Below are 24,186 nucleotides of genomic sequence, written 5' to 3' on the forward strand. Positions count from 1 at the left end.
TCTTTTGTAGGAAGACAGCTTTTTGTTTGCGTGTAGAAGCAGACGTACTAAGTCTGCTTCTACACGAAGACGCAAAGTTCAAGATGCTGCTTTGCTTTATTTTATTTCATCGATCGTAGAGTTCGCTTCTTCGGATGTATATTATTTGGGTGTATCTGTATAATAACTTTTTTAAATTTATTTAAATGTATTTGTTGCACGTTGCTGGAGTTTTTTTTTATTATATTTGGTGCTTTCGTTTGGAATAAAAATACAGAATAATACAGAAAGTATATAACAGAGTTTTTTCCCGAGCTCCTATATTTTTCAGTGGAAAAGAAGTACTTCTTTTACGTACATATTTCACCGGTTTTTTCAGTAGTTCTACGTTTGCTGGGTTGATTTTGCTCCGTTATATTTAAGGCTTAGAGATAGAGCAATGTTCGATGAAGCGGAAAGATAGTTCATAATTCCCAACAGCGTGCAAGACTAAACTTGTATTTCTCCATTAATAGGGGTATTCACGATCTGGTGCAACAGGCCTAGTAAAAGTGTAAAATTTTATTTTTTTACAATAGATCGTGAACGCACCTCTTCTTATCTATAGTAAATATTGAATGGAATCCATGATATGATTTATATCAGCTTCACATTTTTTTTTGCGGAGTTGTCTTTCCACCGATGCTTCTTCTTTTTTTTCAATTTTTTTATAATTTCATTCTTTGTTGTGTTTGGGTTAATTTATTTTCACAAATTACATCAAAAAAAAAAAACAAAATAAAAAAGAATAAGAATAAAAAAGATAAACTGTTCATCATGGGCGACACGCTACGGCGAGCTGCCATCTGTGAAAAAATTTTACACCATTGTATTTTTAATTTGCAATAGGGTTAGGGTATAGCAAAAGTGCAAGACCATTGTAAAATTTCAATCCATATATTTTGTTGTTGTAGTGTTGTAAGATTTTACACTTTTGCACTTTTGCAATGATACTAGAGCAGTTGCATCGGATCGTGAATACCCCTAATAATAAAAAAAAATATAAGAAATGAGTAACAAATAAAATAAATGCTCACGCTTGATGATAAATGAAGGAGAGGATTACTTACTTCAATAAGTGCCATTTCTGGATGATCTTCCACACAAATCAAAAGAAGCAAATATTTTGCTTTGTAAAGCAACTTCAGTAATGTACTGAGTTGTCTATTTGCAAAGCAGTAAAGAGCCAAATGTGCCTGAAAACAAAAATATGAATTTTAAAAATATTTTCAAAAGAAAAAAGAACAACACTTACGTGTTCTACAATAGTATATGGATCAATGCCATTAATTCGTTCGCTCATGATCACCGACCTTTGTTGAATGGCCAATGCTTCTTGTGGATCTCCTAAGGGCCAGTTGTACAAATATTTAATCCGTGGTTCAGCAACTTTTATACTATGTTTCCACCTATGCTAAATCCGAGATTTAGCTAAGTAGATTTAGCTTAAATCTCGAGATTTATTCTAAATCTCAGTTTGAGGGTAGCTGAAAATCTTGGTTTTAGGCTAGGTAAACCTAAGTCTACCATTTAGCGAAATAGATTTAGAATAAATCTCGAGATTTATTCTAAATCTGCTTAGCTAAATCTTGGATTTAGGTCAGGTGGAAACGTAGTATTATCTTCTGAAATCGGTGATAAGGTAAAAATAGCCACATCCATGCTTGAACCGATGTTGACCCGCAGCTAATCCGCCGAAATCGGTGGGTTAAATTCCTGATTCGAGGCTGAACCACGTTTCTACAACTACTGGCCCTAATACTACGTTTCCACCTACACTAAATCCGAGATTTAGCTAAGTAGATTTAGAATAAATCTCGAGTTTTATTCTAAATCTCGAATTGAAAGTTTCTGAAAATTTTAGATTTAGGGTAGCTGAACCCAAATCTGAGATTTAGCGAAGTAGATTTAAAATAAATCTCGAGATTTATTCTAAATCTACTTAGCTAAATCTCGGATTTACGGTAGGTGGAAACATTGTATAAGATGTTACTCAATCGAGCCAACATCCTTAGTCAGCTATTATACGAAGCTTCAAGAGGCTTGACTCTTTTTTTGAATTTTCTTTTGAAAATCATTCTGTGATGCGCGTACTATTCCACTATGCCTCTTGAGACATGGACTCAAATTTGACATTTGTTTTTTCATTTAAAATTTGTTGTTGTTGTATTGCACCAAGAAGCAAAAAGCAATTAAAGGGAATGTTAAAAAAAGAAAAAGTGGAAAAAGAAACTACAAAAAAGAGTCTCAGAATTTCGACCCACGACTCTCTGGTCGGATAATTTTTTGTTTCATGTTTTTTCCCTTTTGCACTCATTATGTTTCAAAAGAGGCGCGTCTCTTGAGGCTTCGTGCACTAGCTGACTAACTCAAAGTTGAAATTTTCTAACAAAATCTAACAAAAGCATATACTTCGATTTTTTTGACGCAACAATGAAATTCAACTTTATTTAATAAAAGAACGGGCCACTGAAACAGTCATATACCTGGATTCGGAATTTCGCACAGCAGTCACACAGCGTCTCCACTGTGCAAACAGCTGCCCAAAACATCACAACCGCAATGCAATCCGCATACGTGAAAGGTTTTCTCTTGAATGTAGAAAAGAAAAAACCTTGCATGTACACGAAACGTCAGTATCATGAACATGATTTGAACAACGCTCATGTCGTGTTCAAAAAACGAGATTCTCCGATAAGATGTCTGTGTGGACATGGATTTTTCTGCTTCCATTGGATTTTTTCAAGACATGTCCAAGATCTGGGCATCGTTCATGCCCTATCAGTACCAAACGAACAAAAGAAAATAAAAAAAATTATCTCGTGAAAATCAAAACAAACCAAATTTTTCAAGGACGCGCGCAATTTTAAAGAACTGTTTTTTTGTAAAAAAAAACTCATACAAATCGATTTCAAGTGTTTTTTTGGTAACTACAAAACCTTAATCTAGTGTCTAAAAATCTAAAAAAAATTACGAAATTTAAAATACATTTCTTTGCTGTATTATTTTTTGTTGTTTGTTTCATGTCAAAATGGTTACTGTAAACAGAAAGAGAAGACAAGGACAAATATTCGAACCATAAGCAAACTACCCTTCAAGCAAGAAAACGGAGTTCAGAAAAGACACTCCGACCGAGAAAAACTGGATAGCACTCACACACTTGCAACTTTTTGTGTATGAACACAAATTCAAAGGAGAAATCGTGGTGAAAAAAGCAATACATATAAAATCGGCTCCGCGATGATTATAATTTCCAAACTAATTTGAGTCGCCTTCGGACCCGTTTCGTAGTCGAGGTCGGAATCAGGCAGAGCGGATTCGGATCGAGGTCGGACTTGTTTGCTTGAAGGGGTTGGTTTGTTTCATGTCAAAATGGTAACTGTAAAAAGAAAGAGAAGACAAGGACAAATATTCGAACCATGAACAAACTACCCTTCAAGCAAGAAAACGGAGTTCAGAAAAGACACTCCGACCTTCGACCGAGAAAAACTGGGTTGCACTCACACACTTGCAACTTTTTGTGTATAAACACAAAGTCAAAGGAGAAATCTTGGTGAAAAAAACCAATACATATAAAATCGGCTCCGCGGTGATTATAATTTCCATACTAATTTGAGCCGCCTTGGGACCCGTTTCTGAGCCGAAGTCGGACTCAGCTCCGCCTGAGGCGGAGCGGATTCGGACCGAGGTCGACCTCGTTTGCTTGAAGGGTATACCCTTCAGCTCGATTTCTCCTTCGACTTTGTGTTCATACACAAAAAGTTGCAAGTGTGTGAGTGCAACCCCGTTTTTCTCGGTCGGAGTCTTTTCTGAACTCCGTTTTCTTGCTTGAAGGGTAGTATATATAGGTGTAGTTTGTCGATGGTTCGAACTTCCCAATCGAAATTTCGATTCAGATTCAATTCAATATTTACTGGCTGAATACAATGGTGTAGCTGTGGCTCAAGCATAACCAAGAAAACTGAGCTCAACAAAGAAACTCCGACCTCAGACCGCGAAAATCGGGGTTGCACTCACACACTTGCAACTTTTTGTGTATGAACACAAAAGTCGAACGAGAATCGTGGTGAAAAAGTGCGAAAAGGAAAACACGATATGATAGAGACAAGTGCAACCCCATTGTGCAAATTTGTTTAAACGTCAAAATTATTAAAACAATAAAAAAAGTAAGCTAGTGGAGGAAGCGAAAGGTAATTCAAAGAATTTTTATATAAAAAATAAAAAAAAACTAATGAATTCCAGCTGAAATAAAGAGATGAATTCATAACACACGTGAATGAATTCCTCCTATCGGCAGGTGTTATAATAATTGTGTTCTAGCGTTTTATTACTATCCATATACTTTCCTACTGATTCTTAAATATAATAACAATCAATAACAATTTTTCTGTTCATAGGCGAGTGCTGATCATTTTAAAATTAACTGTTTTGAACAATGGAGCAGAAGTTGGTAAACAAATTGGTAATCCTGTACAATACGCAGCAGCACCTGCTGCTACACCAAAATTGGCCAGTGAATCAACATACCCATCGAAAACAACCAATGGAAATTTATATAACTCTTCGTCAAACAACAACTATAATAGCATTTCAATGAATCAATCGATGAATGCTTCCATGACTGCTCCCATAGCGAGTTTAACTCCATACCAAAATAAATGGGTAATCAAAGCACGTGTTACATCCAAGTCAGGCATACGCACTTGGAGTAATGCTTAAGGAGAAGGCAAACTCTTTAATATGTATCTGCTAGACGAATCTGGTGAAATTCGTGCTACAGCATTTGAGGAGCAGTGCGACCGATATTAAGATGTGATTGAAGTCGATAAAGTTTATTTATTCTCAAAGTGCCAGCTGAAACCAGCAAATAAGCAATATTCTTCTCTTAAAAATGATAACGAGATGACATTTACAGGCGAGACACTAGTTCAGCCTTGCGAAGAAGAAGATGATAGCATTCCACAAGTTCAATATAATTTAGTGCCAATTTCACAAATTGCAAATACTGAACCTAAAGCTGCTGTTGGTAAGAATTTTAGAAATGTTTATTTTGTTGAGAGGAAATTTTAATATGTGTAAATTTATTATCTTAGACACAATTGGTATTTGTCGTGATGTTGGTGAATTAATTACAGGACAAATAAGGAATTCAAGTAACGAGAATTTAATCTTGTTGATATCGGTAATGCTGCGGTAAGTTAAGCTTGAATTTTTCTTTTATGTATGACACAGATGTTAATCATATAAAATCTCACAAAACATTAAAATCGTTTATTGTCAATTCCTACTATAATACAGTTAAGTTAGACAAAATTTTGGTATACATCACATCATCATACATATTTTCTTGTTTATGTAATTCCAGCTTCTATTAAAGATGTCTCGAGGAAACGTTGGCTCCACTGGCTTGTCTAGACTACAATCGGCTCTTATCATCGGAACCCCTGTAATCATTGGCGTTGGCTACTATCTGTACAAAAAGAACAGCAAGTCCTCACTGGGCGATGATGGGAAACCCACTTCACCCAAAAAGATCCCACTAAAAAACATAAAAGACCAGTCGATATCCCTTGACGGTACAGAAAGCGAAAAAGACGTCAAAAAGAAAAAGAAAGCCGAATTGGAAAACGAAAAGCTATCGCCCTTAAAAGAGGCAACCAACTACAATAACGAAGGAAATGTGTGCTATCGCAAAGGCAAATACGACGAGGCAATATTGTTCTATGACAAAGCCATAGACAAATGCCCTCCACAGAATCACAACGACTTGGCTATCTTTTATCAAAATCGAGCGGCTGCCTATGAAATGTTGAAAAAGTGGTCGAAAGTAAATTAAGATTGCTCCAATTCTATATTACACAATCCCCGGTATGCGAAAGCGTTTTTCCGGCGGGCGAAAGAGAGCGAAGCGACAAATGATTTACTCGAGTGCCTTGACGATGTAACAGCGACTTGTATATTAAGACATTAAGACTTTCTTTAAATCGTTTTTTCAGGATCCATGTGTGGTGAAAGAAGTAAGTTTTTTTTTTAAATAGATTTGTTGTTTTATTGGTTTATGGTATTTTAACAGGTTCCAAAGTCTGAAGATCCAAAAGGATATGTTCCAGCTAAAATGGCATTTGATAGTGGTAACTTTGATGATGTTATTCCAGCGTGCACTGAAGAAATCGAATCAAGTGAATCGGAATCACAGTATAAATCTGAAGCTCTACTGATGAGAGGAACCTTTCATTTGTTGTCAGCCAACTATGCCGATTCAAAGACAGACTTGGATGCCGTCATTAATAATGGTAAGAAATTAATAATCGAAAAAGTGGAGAAGATTAAAATCTTGTTTTCCTTTGGCTTTTTTGGTAAGGAATTTGTTGTTCTGGGGTAGCATCAAGCCCCCTCCGCCAAGCCTTCAAAATCATGTTAGTATTTAGCTAATTTCATCATAATCTACATGATTAACTTAAACTTGTTTGTAAATCTTAGAGATTTAGAGGCAGCTCAAATGATGAAGCCCCCTCCAAATTTTGAAATGGTTGTTTGTGTTTGTTTGAGTAAGTTCCTTAGTTGACGTTGAAGGTTGGGATACATTTTTTTAAGGATTTTATTCCAATTCAGAATTCTTCAAATAATATTTTTGGTATTTTGACGTCGAATTACATTACCGTTAAATTTTGCAAGGCTTCTAATGCAATCACGCCGTACTTTATTGTCTTGAGTATATTTACTTTTTTAAAAAAATAATATTTTTCTCAAAGATATTGGAAATAAAATTTTTTATATTTTAAAAACGAAACATATTATGAAAAAGTATATATTTTGGATTAAAAATCAAAAAGAATTTCATTAAAAACTAGTTTTTGAGACTTTCACGTTCTGCATTTCACTTTTTTAACCATTCACTTGCCGAATGTGAAATAAGGTATGTATTCTGTATTTTCTCATTCATTTAAACTTTTTTTGATCGAATTAAATTCACTTAGTTTCTGTTCGTGAATTTGATGCCTTTTTCAATGAATCTGCAATTTTTGGACAAAGTAGGAATAAATCTGTAAGCAAAGTTTTTTTTTTTTAAGATTACTCAACACTTCGTTGTTTGTGTAAAGTGTTTGGAACACAAGAACTTTGAAGAAAACACTATTTTAAATGTGAAAGGAGGAGACAGTAGTACGAAGTCGAGAGCAGTTAAATGCTACTATACCACTTTTAGTACCGCAGCACAGTGCTTATCTCTCGATCAACGATGAATAAAAATAATCATTCTTATCAAAAAACAAAACCGACTGGAGGATCAAAACTGGGTTTTATGTTTTTTTTTTAATAGTAGAACTGAACGAAGTTGAAATGGGGCCACATTGCAGCAATTTTCTAATACAAAAAGAACGATCGTTCACTCACGAACGAAATTGGTTCACTCAATCCAAAGTTATGAGGTAACAATCATAAAAAAACACACGAATTGGAAACCTCCTCCTTTTAGGAAGTCGGAAAAAAAGAAACAATTTTCGTACATTCACCATATAAAACATTTTAGAAAAATTTTCCAGCCTCCTCTGGATACGCCAGTGCACAGTGGCACTCTTCTCATCCAAAAACGCCATGGTAAATAAATGGGGGCTTCAGCCTCAAATTACTCAGTGGCTCTACACAACACTAATCAGACCGATTCTAACTACGGTGTTTCAGTATGGTGGACTGCTCTAGAAATAAATGCTAATTGTGTTAAACTAAGCAAAGTCCAACGTTCAGCCTGTCTGTCCATAGTCTATAAGAGGAGCACTTTGCACTACCATTTCCATTGTATTGAAGTGACGCTTAAAACCGTTACATCAACAACCTGAATCGAAATCATTGAAAAATCTGGTTAGTTAGCACTACTTTAGCCATTCTCTTATAAATTGACCTAGTGAAATTACTATTGTATAGAAATGAATAGCATTTCTGTTTTTAAACGTTATAAAAGTCAATCTTTGAATATTTCTTCTAGGAAATAATGTGCTGGACAAAGGCGAAATATCGGAACGTCAGTTTTTTATAAATAGTGTTCGTCTATGGAATAATCTTCCACGCGATATCAGAAGAATCGAAGATGTGCGAAAAGTGAAGAAAGAAATTAAAAATTATCTATCATCTTAAAACGTTTGAACAGACAAGTAACCTACAAACAAGTAATGTTTAATCTTTATTTAAAATGAACTTAATTTACTTTTGAAAAATTTTTTTTAACTATTTTGTATTATCCTTATATATTTGTAATAATAGCTTCTCACTAGCTTATAAGATATTATATCTTACAGTGTTAAGTAAACGAAATAAAATTGAATTGAATTGAATTGAATTGAATTGAAACAAAAAATGGCGGAGAAAATATCAATGCATTTAACAGTGATACGACAACAACGGAGGAATTTATTTAATCGCTTATATGTGAGACGAAATTTATTCATTAGCTGGTAATTTGAATATTGCAACATTAATTGGTTGTTTTTTAAACCATCATATCGATTTGAGACAAAAGCTAACTCTCAAAGCAAACTCTCTTCAAAACTTAGAAGTAAAATCAAACGTTAAGCAGAGCAATTACGTGGAGAAGCAACCAAAGCTGTAATCTACCTAAGGTTTTTCGTCGAAAAATGACAAACAATGTACCAAGTGTACCACATCAATTTGGACCAGCCACCAATATCATAAGCTTCAAATTAAGTGTTGAACCGCAGCATAAAACCCCCAAGTAATAATGAAAAAAATCACAGATCGAACTGAAAGTCGATCAATCAGGTGGGCCAATGCATACGGACGTGATACACATGACTGAAAATCTCTAGCAGGTATTCAATAAAATCAATACATTTAAATCCTTCTTTAAACATTATATTTTCAAAGGACAACAAAAGTGGAGGAAGTATCACCGAGGGTATACCAACACCAACTCAGTCGGGGTATTCAAGATTCGATGCAAATGGTCTTGTATCGTTTCCTAGGAATCCCCAGCAGGTATCTAATAACATTCTTATAACATCTCCTGTTCATTATTTAATCATTTATCTTTCTAGAGAATAACGAATCAGTAGGAAGTATGATCAAAGGAATCCACAGTGTATTGATTAAGTGGAGGGAATACTGGACAACAAGTTGAACAACAACAGCAGCAACAACAAATGAAAAAATTTATTTTGTTTAATATTTGTTTTAATATTGTATTTATTGTATTTCTTTTGCTAAAAAAAACATTAAAATTAAAAAAAAAAAAAAGCAATTGTGAACAAAATTGATAAACCGAGTTTTTTTTGCCTAGAAATGTCAGACATATTCGATACTCGAGTATCGATCGATGTCAAAATGCCGGACGTCATTCGTTCCGACTTCGGCTCCGTTTTCTCGGAATGGAGATTTTCACCACACTAATACATATGCAATCGACTTCGCGGTGATTATAATTTCCATACTAATTTGAGCCGCCTTCGAACCAGTTTCTGATCCGAAGTCGGACTCAGCTCCTCCTCAGGCGGAGCGGATTCGGACCGAGGTCGGACCTGTTTGCTTGAAGGGACGTCCCTTCAAGCAAGAAAACTGAGTTCAACAAAGAAACTCCGACCTCAGACCGCGAAAATCGGGCTTGCACTCACACACTTGCAACTTTTTGTGTATGAACACAAAGTCGAACGAGAATCGTGGTGAAAAATGAGAAAAGGAAAAGAAAGACAAGGCCAACAAGAGCCAAAGCGTCATTTTGTTATTTTTTGTTGAAGTGTTTGGTCGCGTCGTGTTTCGTGTCGTTGTTTGTATAATGTTAGTTTATTAATTATAAACAATTTTATTAAATTATAAACAATATGGAAAACAAAAAAGGTATGTTTTATATATCGCTCAAAGTGTTTGGGTTAAAATGTTGTTTCTTCTTGTGTTGTAGATGTAATCTCTAACGATGAAGAAAAATCTAGAAGGTGAAACATGCGATTGGGTATCTAAAAAAACACCAACAACAGCAGCAGCATCAAATGAAATAAAATGAAAAAAAATGTATTGTATTTTATATTGTATTTATTGTGAAAATTTCGTTTGCCAAAATAAAATAAAAAATAAAACAGTTTCAGTGAAAAAAAAAATAAATCTTGTTCTTTTTTTGGTCGCAAATGCGAAATGTCATCCCTTTCTTATTCCTCTTTCTGGTAGGTTTTCGCTGCTCCGGCTCAGGTCCGCCTTCGGCTCCGTTTTCTCGAAATGGAGATTTTCACCACACCAATTCATATGCAATCGACTTCGCGGTGACTATAATTTCCATACTAATTTGAGCCGCCTTCGGACCAGTCTCTGATTCGAAGTTGGATTCAGCTCCGCCTCAGGCGGAGCGGATTCGGACCGAGGTCGGACCTGTTTGCTTGAAGGGGTACCTTGTAGTACTGTCAAAATTTTACTGAGGGAAATAACCATAAACAAAAAATACCAAGACTGGAAACTCGGCGGTCAACTGACGTTTGCCTACAAGCTTTGAGGTGTGGTGAATGTCGTGAACCTATCGTTGTGTTCGTGTTGGATGTGTGGTGAATGTCGTGAATTTATAGATGTGTGCAAGTTAACGTCATTTACCAACGTGGTGGCTTTCACATATATTCACAGACAACACTGTTCTCAAAAGGGTTTTGGGGGAAAGACGTACGAATGTTTCCAGTCTTGGTATTTTTTGTTTATGGAAATAACGACAAAAGTGTGCGGCAGCTGAGCAAAAAGTTGAGAATTCTTCAACTTGCGCTACAAGCTACAGCCACAGCTACACCCATAAACAAAAAATACCAAGACTGGAATCTCGGCGGTCAACTGACGTTTGCCTACAAGCTGCGAGGTGTGGTGAATGTCGTGAACCTATCGTTATGTTCGTGTCCGATGTGTGGTGAATGTCGTGAATCTATAAATGTGTGCGTGTTAACGTCATTTACCAACGTGGTGGTTTTCACATATATTCACAGACAGCACTGTACACAAAAGGGGTTTGGGGGGAAAGACGTTCGAAAGTTTCCAGTCTTGGTATTTTTTGTTTATGTACACTATTGATTCAGGGGGTTAAATCGGACATACAATCAGGGTAAATGGTGCTGTAAAATTTTATTTTTACTTAAGAGTTTGTTTACTTGCGTATTCAATGATATACAAAATTTAAAATTGAAATAACGAAATGCCAACAATAATAGCTCTCGATGTGTCTCTGTCAATGCAACGCTACATTCCCGGCCGTGCTGATGATAATGCCATTTCCTACTACCAACTTGCAATAAAAGGCATAAATCAGTTTTTGGAACACCTAGCAAATAATTCAAAACTAGAATTCGTCTCCTATGTAACCTTCTCGAGAGAATTTGAAGTACGCGTTGATTTCTGTTGGAATTAAAATTGTTCCCTTAATCTTAAACGAACAAACCTAACGAAAGAAACTTTTATTGAGTAAGGAAACAGACCTTCAACATCTGTTTCCTCCTTCTTGATTCATCTTTTAATACGATCAGACGTTTTCTTAAATTTTTTGTTCTCGCAAAAATAATTTTTTCTAATAAAATCTAAAAAATTCTAAATCATCTTAAATATTTATTAAACTTTTTTATTTGGAACAGATAACTGAATCCTGGGTGACCTTTTTCAACAGGTTATGGGCCCAATACATGCTTTGAGAAGAAAATTACACTACCGTGAATTTGAGAAAATTTATTCTATTATAAAAAAGCTTTTTTGAAAGCTATGGAGGACTCCATAAAAATTAAAAAACTTGCAGACAGCGCAGGGTGGAAGATTTGGAAATTCCAAATCGTTGTGGTATTCAAGTCATCGGGGCTCTACGAGTTTGTGACTGGTATTGAAGGAAGACCAGAGCTGAGGGAAGATCAAGCGAACCAAAATGTTAGGGAGGAATCGGAAACCAAAATTAAAATTTGGGAAACCTCAGACCACAAGGCACAGCGCGTCATTGTAACATCAATTGAAGGAAACATAATGCAGTACATTATGTGTTGTTCAACATCTGCAGAGATGTGGACAAAATTGTGCAGCATCTATGAACAAGTTTCAGACACCTCGCTACATTTATTACAGCAACAGTTTTATGAATTAAAAAAAACCAAATTGGACAGCATGGTGAGCTACATTGCCAACATTGATCAAATAGCTCAACGTCTTAGTGAACTAGGGGAACCTATTTCTGATGCGATGAAAATGACCAAAATCTTAATGACATTGCCACCGTCATATAATCATTTTTTTTCCGCGTGGGAGTCGACACCTACAGAAAACCGTACACTAAGAAATCTCACCAACCGTTTAATGATGGAAGAGATGAGGTATACGAATGCTAGACAGGAGGAAGCGTCATCTTCAACCGCTTTGGCTGCAAAATCCAATGAAAAATTAGGCTGGAAAAAAATCGATTTATCTGGTAAGAGGTGCTTTGCCTGCAATCAAAAAGGACATTTTAAAAGGGACTGCCCAAAAAGAAAGCAGTCATCAAAATTAATTGATAATAGTACAGATGGTGAGGCGTACGTTGGTGTGGTGGCAAGTTCTTTGTTTTGTGTAAATGATTCCGTACACTGGCTAGTTGACAGTGGTGCTAGTAACCATATGACAAGTCACTTCAAATGGTTTGTCAATTATACAAAATTTGATTGTATTAGATCCGTTAAAATCGGAAATGGAGAAACGATCAATGCATATGGGTGCGGAGACATAAATGTCAAAATGTTTGTGGACGGTATATGTTCCAAAAATCATTTGTCCAAGGTCTTGTATGTTCCATTATTGAAGGTTAATTTATTCTCTTCTTCGACAGCTTTGGACAAGGGTCTTCAGTTGAAAGCAGACAAAGATGGTTGCAGTTTCATGCGGAATGGAGTGGTGGTTGCTGTCGGTGTTCGGAAGGGAAAGCTGTTCGAAATGGTAATGGAAGTAACCTTACCATCTACTGATGATCATGTTCATGAGGCTCATTTAACTTCTGCATCCCTGCAACTGTGGCACGAGAGACTCGCTCATCAAAACATTCATCAAGTCTGTTCAACTCTAAAGGAAATGCGAATTCCTGTCACAGGTAACCCACAAAATTTTTTTTGCGATTCTTGTTGCTTAGGGAAACAACACAGGTTACCATTTCCACATAGTCAAACTAAAGCAAATTCAGCCGGTGAACTTTTTCATGTAGACGTTTGTGGGCCCATGCAAGTAGACTCTCTTGGGGGCTCAAAATATTTTATTTTATTCAAGGACTACTCCAACTATCGATTTGTGTACTTTATTGGGGCTAAGAGTGAGGTTAAGGGAATAATAGCAGATTTTTTGGCAATGGTGGAAACAACAATTGGTGTGACTGTAAAAACTATTCGGACAGACAACGGGACAGAGTTCGTCAACAAGGATGTTGAAGAAATTTTAAAGCGAAGGGGAACTCGGCATGAGAGAACTATTCCATACACACCCGAACAAAATGGTTGTGCCGAACGGGAAAACCGAACGTTAGTAGAAGCTGCCAGAACTATGCTGTTTGCAAGAAAATTAGAGATGTTTCTTTGGGCTGAAGCAGTTAATGCAGCAGCTTACGTCCTGAACAAAACCGGTAAAAGCTCAATTAAGGGGAAGTCACCATATGAACTTTGGTTCAATAAAAAACCGTACATAGGAAATGTAAGAGTTTTTGGCGTGGAGGTGTTTGTGCACATTCCTAAAGAAAAGCGTAGGAAATGGGATGCTAAGAGTCGTAGGGGTTTATTTGTGGGATACGATGAAAATGTAAAAGGGTATAGAGTTTATTTTCAGAGCGACAATCGGATTGAGATTGCAAGGGATGTAATTTTCAAATCGGAGATGGGAGATAATCTCACGAAAGAAAAACAAACAGCAGAAAGTTTTTCAGTTAAAGAATCAGCCGTGACTTTTTATATCCCAGATTCAATTCATTGCGAAAAATCAAAACAGCTCGCTACTGAAGTTGATATTAGTCCTCTACCCATTGCAAATAACCCTATTTCAGACAACGATCCATTTCTTGAAAATTCTCTTATCATTTCAGATGAAAACACCGAACAAGAAGATATAGAAGAAATTTTCCAGGAATGCACAAATACCAGTGACAACGACACCGATGAACAACAACATGATCGAAGAACCCGAAGAGAAATAAATCCTCCAAAAAGGCTCGAGTCATACGAATGCTATGCTGGTTTTTTGGAAGATGATGAACCAAGAAGTTATCAGGAGGCACTTAACTCTCATGATGCTTCAAGCTGGAAGGCTGCTATGGAAGATGAAATTAATTCACTAGCGTATAACAACACCTGGGATCTGGTAGAGTTGCCAAAGGAACACAAATTAATTGATAGTAAGTGGCTATATAAAATTAAAAGAAACGCAGACGGTTCTATAAATCGGTTCAAGGCACGACTAGTTGCTCGCGGGTTCACACAAGTTTACGGAATAGACTATGAGGAGACTTTTAGCCCTGTTGTCAAATTTGATTCAATTAGAATGATTTTGTCGATTGCAGCAAATGAAGGTCTGATACTTAAGCAATTCGATATAAAGACTGCATTTTTATACGGGGATTTGAAAGAAACAATTTTTATTAAACAACCTATTGGTTTTGGCGATGGTTCAACTCGTGTATGTAAACTTAACAAAAGCCTATACGGACTGAAACAGGCTTCGCGATGTTGGAATACAAAATTTACAGATTTTCTACTAAAATATAATCTTAAAGTAACAAAAGCTGACTCTTGTGTTTTTATCGGTGATTCGAAAATTATTGTTGAGATGTCCACTTTAACATGCCACACGTCCCGTGTAGATCCCACCAGCTAAATACTCAGCGCTCATACTTCACTGAATTCATTCATTGAAAATGACTTCGACTACGAAAGTTTTTATTACCACTACGAATTGTGCCTTCATAAGATTAACTTACCTTTTTTAATTTTTCTTTTCGCTTTCGAGCTAAAATATATTTTCATATACTTTAATAAAAGTAAATTCGTTTATAAGTTTTTAATCTTTGTTCTTTTATTTTCCACCATCCTTAACAGGTTATGGGTCCAGCTCGTCGAGCAATAAAAGAACGAAGCCTTCACTAAATTGAATTTTGTCCGGCGAAGAAGAAAAGAAAAAAAAAATTGCAACACAAAATGGCTGGTCACGACCATGTGGAAAATTATAGAATTCCACTCTTCGATGGGAGCAATTTTAACAATTGGAAATTTAGGATGGAGACACTCCTTAATGAAATGGATCTCATTCCATACATCGAAGAAGATTATTCTGAAATGGTTGAGATTTTAGATGAAGATAAGCAGCCTGAAATCGATGCAAAAAAGGCCTTGCAATTAATAAATGACAAACGCGACAAGAAATGCATGTCCCAGATCATACAACGAATTGCAGATAGCCACCTCGAGTATGCAAAAGACAAAACCTCTGCTTTTGATTTGTGGGTTACGTTGTGCCAAACATTTGAGAGGAAAGGTATTGCGAGTCAGCTGCTCATACGAAAGTCACTTCTGTGCATGAAGTTCGACTCCAGAAACGATACGCTTGCAAATCACTTTCTTAAATTCGATAAAATTGTTCGTAACCTTCGTTCCACGGGAGCTGCACTTGAAGAGTTAGATACTGTTTGTCACTTGTTGCTGACTATGCCGTCTGAGTATGACAGTGTGGTCACCGCGATCGAAACTCTTTCAGGCGACACCTTGAGTCTTGCGTTCGTTAAAAACAGACTTCTAGATGAAGAAACAAAGAGGACCGACACGAAGAGAAGAAATAACCCAAATGAATTACCATCGTCAGCAGCATTCGCTTCACAACCAGGACAGAAGGCAGCAAAGAAATTAACCAGCAGATTTCCATTCAAGTGCAACTATTGTGGCAAAGTTGGGCACAAGCAAATCGACTGCAGGAAGAAAATTAACGAAATGAGAAATAAGAACACCCAAAGTGCAAATGCAGTCACCAATTACAAAAGTAAAAACAATTCAGACATCTTCTGCTTCTCAGCCTCGACCGACAGCAACTCGAATAATTATGTCAAGTGGTTTCTTGATTCTGGTGCCACGGAGCACCTGATCGACAGCAGCGTTCACCTGACAAACGTGAGAAAACTCGATGTTCCAATGAAAATCAAAGTTGCAAAGTCTGGAGCATTTTTAGAAGCAAACGAAATTGGTGAAATCGAATTGCAGTGTATTGTTGATGGAAAAGTAAATTCTATAACAGTGAAAGATGTTCTTTCTGTTTCGAATTTAGAACACAATCTCCTTTCCGTACGAAAGCTGGAAATGAATGGTTTCAGTGTCACATTTGAAAAAGGTTGTGGTATCATAAGTAAAGGTGACTATAAAGTAGCAGTAGCCACCAGAAGTAATTGTCAGCTGTACGAGCTCAGATTCAGTCAACCTGCTTTGGCAAATTTTAGTTTACAATCTGAAGGGTATGAACTGTGGCACAAAAGACTAGGTCATCTGAACTATGATGACATAAAGAAAATGGAATGTCAGACTATCGGCATGAAATTTGATTTCTCAAAACCACCGAGAGAAGTATGTCAAGTTTGCGTCGAGGGAAAACAGACCAGAAAACCACATAATCAGCGACGTACTCGAGCAACACGTCCATTGCAATTAGTACACAGTGATGTCATTGGTCCTGTAACTCCTACGTCTCATGATGCTAAACGGTACGTTCTAACATTCATTGATGACTATACACATTTCACTGCTAGTTACATTTTGGAAATGAAATCAGAAGTGCTACATTATTTCAAGTGTTTTGAAGCTATGGCAACAGCCCATTTCAACCTCAAATTAAGTAGATTCCGATGTGACAATGGCAGAGAATACATATCGAAAGAAACGAAAGATTTCTGTGAAAGCAAAGGGATTCAGTTTGAGTTCACTATCAGATATACTCCAGAACAGAACGGAGTAGCGGAGAGAATGAACCGCACTATTCTTGACAAAGCGAGGTGTTTGTTGCTAAATTGTCAACTCGGGAAAACATTTTGGCCCGAAGCAGTTCAAACAGCTGTTTACCTGTGCAACCGAAGTCCCACAGCTGCATTGAATGGTGAGGTTCCAGCCGCTCTCTGGTTTGGTGAAAAGCCTAATGTTGGAAAACTAAAAGTTTTTGGATGTATAGCGTATCTGAGACTCCCCAAACAAATAATCCAAGGAAAGTTCGACTCGAGGTCACGTAAGTGCTATTTCATCGGCTATTGTCCAAACGGCTACAAGCTTTGGAGTATTGAAGACCATGATGACGAAACCAAATCACCTGAACACGTTGAGGAAGAGCAACTGGAAGATGATGAGAATTACGAAACACCTGAGAGATCCGAAAATTTAGAAACACCCAGACGAACCAAACGAATCCATGTCAAGCCGCGTTATCTGGAAGATTATGGTGTTTTAGCATTGAATGCAGAAGCGTATGTGGAAGACGTGCCGGAAAATATTAATGAAATCGAGTTTCGTCAAGACAAAGACAGATGGTTGCGAGCAGTTCAAGAAGAAATGGATGCATTAATTCAAAATGACACCTGGGTATTAACTGACCTTCCTCAAGGTAAACGACCTTTAAACAACAAGTGGATATTCAAGGTTAAGCGGAACAAAACTGGAAATATCGAAAGATATAAAGCTCGGTTGGTGATAAAAGGCTGTGCGCAGAGGAAAGGGTACGACTATGAAGAAACATATGCCCCAGTAGCCAGGCTTACCACTCTGAGGACTCTTCTTTCAATCATCGTCGAAAAGAACCTGTTCACGAATCATCTGGATGTAAAGAACGCGTTTCTCCATGGTGAAATTGAGGAGGAGGTGTACATGATGTTACCAGAAGGTTTTTGCAGCAAAACCAATTCCATCTGCAGACTAAAAAAGGCACTGTATGGTCTTAAGCAAGCCCCGCGTGCCTGGAACAAAACATTTGACAGCTATGTAATTGATCATCTAAAATTCATTCGATCTGAAGTGGATAAATGTCTTTATATCTGGAAAGACAAAGACGTATGTATATTTCTCTTATTATATGTTGACGACATTATTCTTGCAGGAAATAATATGAACAAGATCGAAGATATGAAACATTTCTTGGGTCAAAGATTTCATATGTCAGACTTGGGTGAATTGAAATCGTTTCTTGGTATCAGCATTGACAAAGTAAACGGAGAACTTCATTTGAGCCAGCAAGCTTACTTGGAACGAATGCTAAAGCGATTCAACATGCACGACTGCAATCCAACGAAGACACCTATGGAAACCACCCCTATTCCAGAAAATGAAAACAAACCCCTAGATGAATCAAAACCATACAGGGAACTGGTCGGATGCTTGATGTACGCTATGCTGACTACTAGACCGGACTTGAACTTTGCTGTTAATTATTTCAGCCGATACCAACATGACCAAACGGAAGCCCGATGGAATGGACTTAAACGCATCTTGCGTTACATCAAGGCAACATTGAAAACAACTTTATGTTACAAGAAAGGCGTTACTGAGCATCTATCATGCTATGTGGATGCTGATTTTGGCAGTGAGCAGGATCGCAAATCCACATCTGGATTTTTAATGAAAGTTTTTGGCAATACTGTATCCTGGACAACTAGAAGGCAAACGGCAGTTGCCTTATCATCGACAGAGGCCGAATATATCGCCTTGGCAAACGCAGCAGCTGAAGTTATTTGGCTTAATAATCTTCTCATCGATTTTGGTGTAACAAGTAAAATTCCTCCGAAGATTCTAGAGGACAATCAATCGTGCATACACCTACTTTCAAGATGGGAACATAAGCGTCTAAAGCACGTCGACATCAAATACAATTTTGTTCGAGACCTGTACGAGAAAAGACTGATTGATGTTCAGTATGTGAGCACCAAAGAACAAGTGGCTGATATTTTAACAAAGCCGCTTCCAAGACCACAATTTGAAAAGCTTCGTTCTGGACTTGGACTTTTTGAAGAATGTTAAATTGAGGAGGAGTGTTGAGATGTCCACTTTAACATGCCACACGTCCCGTGTAGATCCCACCAGCTAAATACTCAGCGCTCATACTTCACTGAATTCATTCATTGAAAATGACTTCGACTACGAAAGTTTTTATTACCACTACGAATTGTGCCTTCATAAGATTAACTTACCTTTTTTAATTTTTCTTTTCGCTTTCGAGCTAAAATATATTTTCATATACTTTAATAAAAGTAAATTCGTTTATAAGTTTTTAATCTTTGTTCTTTTATTTTCCACCATCCTTAACAATTATAATTGCTATTTATATCGATGATGGGCTAGTTGCTGCCAAAAATGAAAAAGACATTGACAATTTATTAAAACATCTTAAAGAAAACTTCAAAATAAATGAAAGCTACCTAGATACGTTTCTGGGCCTAGAAGTGAAAAGACATGAAACAGGCTCGATATTTATTCATCAAGAATCTTACATCAAAAAGATTTTATCGCGTTTTGGGATGAACGAATGTTATGCTGTATCTACGCCGGTTGACATTAATGCATCATTAGACATAAACATGCATGGGCAAAACGGTGACTCAGTAAAGTTCCCATATCGCGAAGCTGTAGGGTCGTTAATGTATCTTTCCATTGGAACCCGACCTGACATTTCTTTTGCGGTGGGGTTGGTAAGTCGATACTTGGAAAAGCCTAATATGATCCATGTTACTGCAGTTAAAAGAATTTTTAAATATTTGAACGGTACACAAAAATTTGGACTAACATATCACTCCCATTCTGAAATAATCCTTTCAGGTTATAGTGACGCAGATTATGCTGGTGATGAGCAAACTAGGCGATCAACATCTGGATGTTTGTTTCTTCTTGGTTCAGGAGCAGTTTCATGGAGGTCACAGAGACAAAAGAGTGTGGCCCTTTCCACGACTGAGGCAGAATTTATTGCTGCTAGTGAAGCAGCAAAGGATTTTATATGGCTGGACCTTTTAAAAGGAAACATTCTACCTGATGCAGTGGGAGATGTGAGCTGTTTATTCATCGACAACCAAAGTGCAATCAGGCTCGTTAAAAATCCAGAGCTTCACAAGAGATCAAAACACATCGACGTACGCTATCATTTCGTACGTGAAAAGTATCAAGAAGGTGTATTCAAAATTGAATACGTTCGGAGTGAAAATCAGTTAGCAGATATTCTAACAAAAGGGTTACCAAGAGGCAATTTTCAACGGTTGAGGACTCTCATAGGTGTGTCATCATCTGATGTGGAACAACTTTAGTGGGAGTGTTGGAATTAAAATTGTTCCCTTAATCTTAAACGAACAAACCTAACGAAAGAAACTTTTATTGAGTAAGGAAACAGACCTTCAACATCTGTTTCCTCCTTCTTGATTCATCTTTTAATACGATCAGACGTTTTCTTAAATTTTTTGTTCTCGCAAAAATAATTTTTTCTAATAAAATCTAAAAAAATCTAAATCATCTTAAATATTTATTAAACTTTTTTATTTGGAACAGATAACTGAATCCTGGGTGACCTTTTTCAACAATTTCACCCGCGATTATGACCAAATAAGACATGCAATTAAAAAACAAGTCCATTTTGATAGTTCTAGTTTAGAAACCTTGCTAAAAGGTGTAAACGATGTACTTTCCAGTAATTGGGGGGTTCAAAATCTTTGTCAAGTTGTTGTGTTTACAGATTGTGGTTTAGGGTTTGGTTCAAAATCTTTAATGGCAACAATATGCGGATTAACAACTAATCCAACACAATTTGATTGGTTGCATGGCCTGTCCTCAACAAAACTGAACTTAATTTGCATGGGAATAAGTAGTGAATATTATTTTTCAAAAGCTGTATCCATATATCAAAAATTTATCGATGTAAGTGGACTGAAAGGAGTTTTATTCCAGCCAAAACAAAACGATCAATCCATCCAGGAAGATTCGAGAAATGTAAGTATTCGCAAAAGTGAACTTGGACGCACGGTTATGCATGAAATTATTGAGCTCTTCTGCGAAAGTAGCTATAAACCGTTTGAAACAATTTTAAAATGTGGTGGGTACTTCCGAATGGAGAGTCCCATTCTTATTTGGCCTCCACCGACGTTGTCCAATGATCAGTCAACAGCTCAACTATTTCTACCTTGCAATAACGTTCAGATATGTGGCTACGTAGGATTGTCAGATATTGGATCACCTGCATCACTTAGTCGGCACTTGATTGTTCCAAAAATGGATCGTGAGAAACACAACAGAAGAAGTTCTGACAAATTTACAAAAACGAGAAATGAGTCCCAGTTTTCTTCAAATGAATTAGAAAAACTAGAGAGCGAAATACGGACTTTTTATTTAAAAGCGGATGGAAACGAGGAAGATTTAACAAGGTCTTCGTCACAATCAGAAAATCAAAGGGAATCTCTTTGCGTTTTGCTGCACGGGGCATTAAAAATTGAAAATATGGCTGCTCTTGTTCTGCTTTCGGACAATTGGTTTGGATTCATATACACTTTTGCTGATAGTAAAAAGAAATCTAATCTAATGCTTAACGTTCTACCACAAGAAAATAATGCCATACCTTGGCTAGGAGATCTTCGACAATTTGGAATGATAGATGATTTCTTAATAAATGAGACTTCATCATTTCCAGTAAAATCCGAAAAGCGCAGTTATTCACAAAATTTTGTCATTTGGATTAAACAGTCCAGTTTACAGTCCGATATACAAAAAGTTCTTAGACATGCTAAAAAAAATACCAGAAAAGACACAACATTTTTATAAGGAACTCAATCGCATACGTAGAGCGGCACTGTCTATTGGATTTATTGAGCTTATAGAGATTTTAGCAAGTATATTTGAAAGAGAAGTTGTTGGACTACCAAGTTCAACTAATCCTGAATGTACACTTCAGTTAAAGCATTCGGCTATAGAATTAAGAAAGACTGCAGGTAAAGATTTAAAAAATTCAATAATTCCTTTAACAAGCGATTTTAATCCTTAGCTATTTCAAATTGTATTAAAAATATTTTGAATTTTTATTAAAACTATGAATGATTGATCTTTTAGAAATAAATTTGTTTTTACTTTTGAAGAGGTTGCATTTGTTATTGAAATGGAAATGTGATATAAACTGACCATGTTAAGCTTGAAGATGAAGCGCAATATGGAAGAGTTCGTTAGAGTTAAATGGATTTCCGTAAAAAAAATATTTATGATTTTTATTCTTGGCATACCGAAATGGAGCGGACGGCCATTACAGAAACGTTCAACTCATCGAGTTAAAGAATGTTTCAAATGGGAAGTGAAAGAGGGGTATTAGTTAGTTACGAAAACCACAGGTCTTTCCGTCCGAATCCTGGCACGATTGGCGTGGTAAAGTGCATTGTGCATCTCATAGAGTTAAAAGACGATATTGTTGTCAAATTAAATTTGATATTGCCAGCAATCAAAATTCAGAGGTCTTCCGGGTTGAAGTCTGGCAGTTTTGTCATGCAGCCCGTTTTAAGGTTAGAAGCGATAAATAAGAGTTTTTGGCTAAAGTCCTGTTTTTGGTGGTGTTCGTGGACGAGTTAAGGAGTTTTGTTGGTATCAAATCAAAGGTAAAACTAATGACTTTCCTGGCATAGAATTAAAATTATTGAAATATAAGGGAAAATTATACAAAAGGTGCAATGCAAATGTTGTTAATATAGACATTAAAGAATCAGTTATGTCAAAGTAAAGGTAATACAGTGCATTCTCTATTAACGCAACTAATTAAAACAAGGGTGGTTGCAATGACCGAGTAAATATTTTTTAGGCTTAATCTGAGATTAATAGCGAAAATATCAGAAAACCAGCACTAACCAACTAATGCAACAAATTTGTGTAAACTAAATATAATAATTGATATTAAACGAAACGAATGGAAGTTAATTCATTAAGATAAGTCATAATTACGTATGTTTCGTTCTTTACACAAATTTAATTATTTTATTTCGAAAAAATGGGATATTTTTGTTAAGAATTTTTAGTTTGTTAGATTTTTAAAATTGACATATCTTGCAGTTTTTGAACAATCGACATTTTTTCAATAAGGGTTAAATTTGGTCAGTTCATCGAATTTTTGTATTGAAAGTTGCACTTATCGAGTCAATTTTTAACGCTCCTTACCATAAAAACAGGCTGCTTGACGTAACCTCCAATTTATGACTTGGAAGACCTCTGGTTTTTAAAAGGAGACATTATTAGCTTTAATTTGAACCTAAAATACAGAGATACCCAAAAGAGATGAGAAACTTCTGACGTCATTCTGGTTTGCCTACAATCTGCTTTAGACATTTTTGGATAAGTATGCGTGAAAACACGCATACTTAGCCAGAAATGTCTATTCACCACTTGGTGAAAAAACCAATACATATAAAATTGGCTCCGCGGTGATTATAATTTCTATACTAATTTGAGCCGCCTTGGGACCCGTTTCTGAGCCGAAGTCGGACTCAGCTCCGCCTGAGGCGGAGCGGATTCGGACCGAGGTCGGACTCGTTTGCTTGAAGGGTATACCCTTCACCTCGATTTTTCCTTCGACTTTGTGTTCATACACAAAAAGTTGCAAGTGTGTGAGTGCAACCCCGTTTTTCTCGGTCGGAGTCTTTTCTGAACTCCGTTTTCTTGCTTGAAGGGTAGTATATATAGGTGTAGTGGTTGTGGTTCAAGAAAGACGTGTTTGATTTGGCTCCAGAGATACGAACAAAATTTTCGAGATAAAAGTGATTGGATTGATCAAAATTTGGACTTAATAAGTGTGCCTAAGTATTGGCTTGAAAATTGTGAAGTTTGGTTGAAATTGAAGATATTTCACGTGTATTTTTTTGAAAAAGAAATTAAATATATAATCTTCAAATCAATTAATTTATATTTAAACTCCCAGACTATACGGGACACTTCCAGAAACTCATCCTTTACGGTGAGTACATCCGCTACATTCTCTCTTATACACAGAAACAAAACATCAAAAACTAGAACTATCATAACATTTATTAAATAGAGAACTCACAACAAATCCAATTAATCAAATTATTTAAATCTCGAACTGATAAATTAAACAATTATTTAAATACGTTTTGGAAAGGGAAAAAAAGAACAAACAAAAAAATTAATCAAAACAAAAACCACACTGAACTCTGATTTAATAGCATTTGACATCCGA

The 24,186-nt window shown here is 36.4% G+C and overlaps 1 protein-coding gene and 2 pseudogenes across 1 annotated transcript; 2 read left to right on the forward strand and 1 right to left on the reverse strand.

Moving 5' to 3' along the window:
* Positions 1-810: 810 nt before the first annotated feature.
* LOC129907268 (clustered mitochondria protein homolog) lies at positions 811-24,153 on the reverse strand. Its single transcript, XM_055983389.1, has 4 exons — positions 24,034-24,153; positions 1,274-1,365; positions 1,089-1,214; positions 811-1,002 (listed from the first exon to the last, which is right to left on the reverse strand). Exons 2-4 carry the CDS (start codon positions 1,319-1,321, stop codon positions 907-909), a joined length of 270 nt encoding a protein of 89 aa, XP_055839364.1. The 5' UTR covers positions 1,322-1,365; positions 24,034-24,153; the 3' UTR covers positions 811-906.
* LOC129905397 (mitochondrial import receptor subunit TOM70-like) lies at positions 3,707-9,227 on the forward strand (annotated as a pseudogene).
* LOC129907269 (integrator complex subunit 14-like) lies at positions 11,080-22,089 on the forward strand (annotated as a pseudogene).
* Positions 24,154-24,186: the final 33 nt, after the last annotated feature.

Source organism: Episyrphus balteatus, chromosome 1, assembly GCF_945859705.1.
Source record: "Episyrphus balteatus chromosome 1, idEpiBalt1.1, whole genome shotgun sequence".
NCBI lineage: Eukaryota > Metazoa > Arthropoda > Insecta > Diptera > Syrphidae > Episyrphus > Episyrphus balteatus.

Coding starts and splice junctions, on each gene's coding strand:
- LOC129907268 (XM_055983389.1), bottom strand. CDS start 1,321: ATGAGCGAACGAATTAATGGCATTGATCCATATACTATTGTAGAACAC. Junction 1,215..1,273: donor CATATACTATTGTAGAACAC/GTAAGTGTTGTT, acceptor TTTTGTTTTCAG/GCACATTTGGCTCTTTACTG. Junction 1,003..1,088: donor CAGAAATGGCACTTATTGAA/GTAAGTAATCCT, acceptor TTTTATTATTAG/GGGTATTCACGATCCGATGC.